The sequence below is a fragment of the Austrofundulus limnaeus genome, unplaced genomic scaffold (assembly GCF_001266775.1).
Source record: "Austrofundulus limnaeus strain Quisiro unplaced genomic scaffold, Austrofundulus_limnaeus-1.0 Scaffold92, whole genome shotgun sequence".
In the NCBI taxonomy this organism is placed as follows: domain Eukaryota; kingdom Metazoa; phylum Chordata; class Actinopteri; order Cyprinodontiformes; family Rivulidae; genus Austrofundulus; species Austrofundulus limnaeus.
Genome location: NW_013952494.1, coordinates 707,998 through 711,515, shown reverse-complemented (window position 1 = coordinate 711,515; position 3,518 = coordinate 707,998). Strand labels below are relative to the sequence as shown.

The 3,518-nt window shown below is 40.9% G+C and overlaps 1 protein-coding gene across 1 annotated transcript in view; it reads right to left on the bottom strand.

Annotated features, from left to right (window-relative positions):
• Window positions 1–1,201: 1,201 nt before the first annotated feature.
• Window positions 1,202–3,518, bottom strand: part of slf1 (SMC5-SMC6 complex localization factor 1) — a 36,770-nt gene continuing 34,453 nt past the window's right edge. Inside the window, exon 18 of the mRNA XM_014012524.1 lies at window positions 1,202–3,267. Within this exon, the coding sequence (XP_013867978.1) occupies window positions 2,771–3,267 (497 nt within the window). The 3' untranslated portion in view covers window positions 1,202–2,770. The remainder of the gene's footprint in view (window positions 3,268–3,518) is intronic.

Here is a 3,518-nt window from a genome sequence, read left to right as displayed (position 1 = left end):
CACACACACACACACACACACACACACACACACACACACACACACACACACACAAACACACACACTCACACTCTGTGATGCTGTGCCCCAGGCTGGCCGCCCTCTCCATCTGCCCCACCTCCTGTGCCCACAGCTCAACTTTGATCAGCCTTTTCCAGAGACAGAGGCTTGCATGTGCGAGCTGTGTGTTTACAGAGTAAGAGCGTTTGCATACACACGTTTACGCAATCAAAGACATGTTGCTTCTCTCAGCCATGTTGTGTGTTACAACTGCATCTCCCCTCCAGCTCTAGATTGATGCTTAGGATCAATCGATGTGTGTGTGTGTTTTGTGCAGCAGAAGCACCAGCTGTTTTTTGCTGTTCGGTTTGCTGAGATGCTAGATGAGCAGCAAGTCATTGTGTGACAAGGCTCCGAGGGGACTTTAGGCCTGAGTTGTGGAGGATGGAGGCGCGTGTGTGTTAGTTTCTGAAGCCACTTCCTGTCATGCTTTTCTCCGTTTGCTCTCTCTCCGTGCTTCCCTCATTCGTCAGTGAGCCGGGTTGCGACCCTGTCTGAGGGAACAGTCTCTTGGGCTGCTTGCCGAGCGTCTCTTGAAAGATCACAGCGCAGGCTGTGTTTGAGGAGGTCTCATCTCAGCCTATTGATCCCTGCCTCTACTTCGTCTGGTTCCCTCTCCTCCCCTTGACTGTCTGTGTTTAACTCCGTAAACACCACCCCCCCCTTCACTGTAGTTTAAAGCTCCTTTCTCTCATTTTATCATTTTCCCACCTCATCTTTCTGTCTCCGTGTCGTCACCTCGACCCTCTCATATGCTCCTTTCCTCCTCATCCATCCATTTTTTCTGCTTAAATATCAACAGGATCTGTCAAAGTGCAGCCAATCTTTCTGTTTGTTTCCTCTAAGAGCAGCGCCATAAACTGATGATTAGTGTTCACAACTAACAGTTTTAGACTCATGACCACTTGTTTTTTTAATGCCTGGCTGGAGGGGACTGCTTGTATACCTGACATGTGTTTTTACTGCAACTATTTGTGGTCATGGTTGTGTGGCGCAAGCATCTAAATGTTTCATTTATCTTAATTTATTTTTGTTTCGGCTCTGTTTAAAAGCAAACCAAAGTGTGATTTTTGTATAATGTAGAGAAAATATGAGAAGAATGTATCAGACTGACAGCTGTAAACAAAACGAAGCACTTTTCTTTGCTACAAGCTGTAACGAGACTTTATTTTTGAAAAAAAAAGTATACTGTACAAAGACAAATGCTGATTAATTTATGGTTGTATTTTATAGTGTGCCTGCTGATAGTGTGGTGAAAATATTGTGAAGTAGGTGTATGCCTGCCCTTATTTTCTAAGATGTGTCTTTGCCTGCAATGTTCTCTGCCTGTAATATTATTTTTTGTGCCCCGCCAATGACATTTCCACAGTTTGTGAGAAAGGGCAAATCGTTGCATATGTCTCATTTGATTAATGAATAGCATATTATCTATGTGGCTTATTTTGGGATAAAAAGAACATAAAAAACAGATTAAATATTTTTTATTAAGTTCACAGTGTGTGGATTATTGACGTCAACATGTTTATATTTCAAGGTAAAACATATTTCAATTTGCACATTTTTTTGTGCAAAAAGAAAAATATCACTATATTAAAAGTAAAGTAAAAAAAGTTTTTTTTTATTGCTAGTATACCTTCACAGTCATTCTTACAAAAGGCCTTTAACTACCTTAGCAGCAGCATTTCTCCTAAGAATCTATCTAGTGCTTGGAACATGTTAACAGATTCCCACAAAGTGTAAGTTGAAGGTAAATTATGTTGAAGCAGTTTTTGTAATTCAGTGAGGTATTAGGGGAAAAGGGAAACAAAACTTTTTGAACTCCCTACTCATCTGTGTCACACATTGAATTTTTGGAAAATGTCCTCCTGAGGTGGGATTGTGAATGTGTCCTGAATCTGATACATCTCAGTAATCAGGTAGAAAAATAAAAAAAATAAAATAAAAATATTAACATATAGACCTATTAATATAAAAATTAATAGGTCTCTCCTCCAAGAGACTTCTTCAGTCTGCAGAGTTCCAATGGTGCAGGCCATTGCTGAGCAAATTTACTAACATGATGAGAATCAAGAAATGCAAAAACACTTGTCCTTGTCTCAAACTGAAGCATCAGTTCATACTGAACCAATCTTTGTAAAAGAAAAGACTCCAGAATGTCATGACAATAAAATCTTCACCTGTTAATTATGGGAGTGGACTATTCATGGCTCACATTACAAAAATGGATTGAACTCGTGCAAAGAAAACACCATCTAAATAAAATCATAATCTGATCTCGACACACAAAACCAAGATTTGCAGAAAACAGCAAAAAGTATAAAAGTATTTATATTACTTTTCAATTTAAATGTTTATACCTAAATACCTCTTGACTTCTGCTTTAGATGTTAATGTGTCTAACATTATAAAAGTAAAGGTAAAAAAAAAAACAATTTTGCATTTATTCACTGAAAAAGTTGAACATTACAAAGAAGGCAACATTGTTGAAAAAACTTAATGTTCTTTGCAGAAATTATTTAAAATCACAAGGTTTTGGTGTAACCTGAGGGCAACATACTGATGAGCACAATTCAGGCTGATGAGGTGTTTACTTCTAGTCGAGGTACTTTAGGGCCTTGCTAAATCACATAAGCATGCAGTTGACGGTTTCTCTTTTGCTAACAATATATGACATGTGGTGACATTCATTTTGCAGGGTATCAATCTTTCTTCACAGATCAGCAACTAGAGCTTCACCGCATGACCTCAGACTCTCCAGCATCTTCATTAAGAACGTAGTGTTTTCTCCTTTGCACTCTTTCACATCCACAGACACCTGCTCCTGGTGCTTCCCTTGGCTGAGCTCCAACACTGTCTCTACATCTTCCACCAGCCTCACTGCCCGCTGATCCGTCCAGCCCACCGTCACTTTTTGGAGCGAGCACGTCTCCAAGGCTCTGACCAGCTTGTAGACCAGGCTGTGGGGCTTGTCATTGGGCAGAATGAGGCCAGGCAGACCCCGCTCCAGCTGGTAGGAGACCACGAGGTGGCCCAGCAGGCCGGACCCAGCTTCCAGGAGGGGAAGGTTCAGGACCTGCGTCTCTTTGTTTCTCCGGGTCGAGTCTCCGACCTGCGCGCTGCGGAGGAGCTCCTCCTTCTGACCCGGCGCAGACACCAGATCCAGCGGAGACGGTCGTGCTCCATCAGTCTGCTGCAGAAGAATAGAGCCTGGTGGGGACAGAGGTGATCAGGATCAGAACAATTAGAATTGTTTTTCCTAATCAGACTTCCTATAAACGCAAATCAAAATGGCTTTATGAACTTCATTGTGTTTGGTGCAAACTAAGGAAAAACAGAAGAAAACTTGAAAAATGTTTCACTTTTATGAGTAGCATTCACACATACAGGTGCTGGTCATAAAATTAGAATATCATGAAAAAGTAGATTTATTTCAGTAATTCTATTTAAAAAGTGAAACT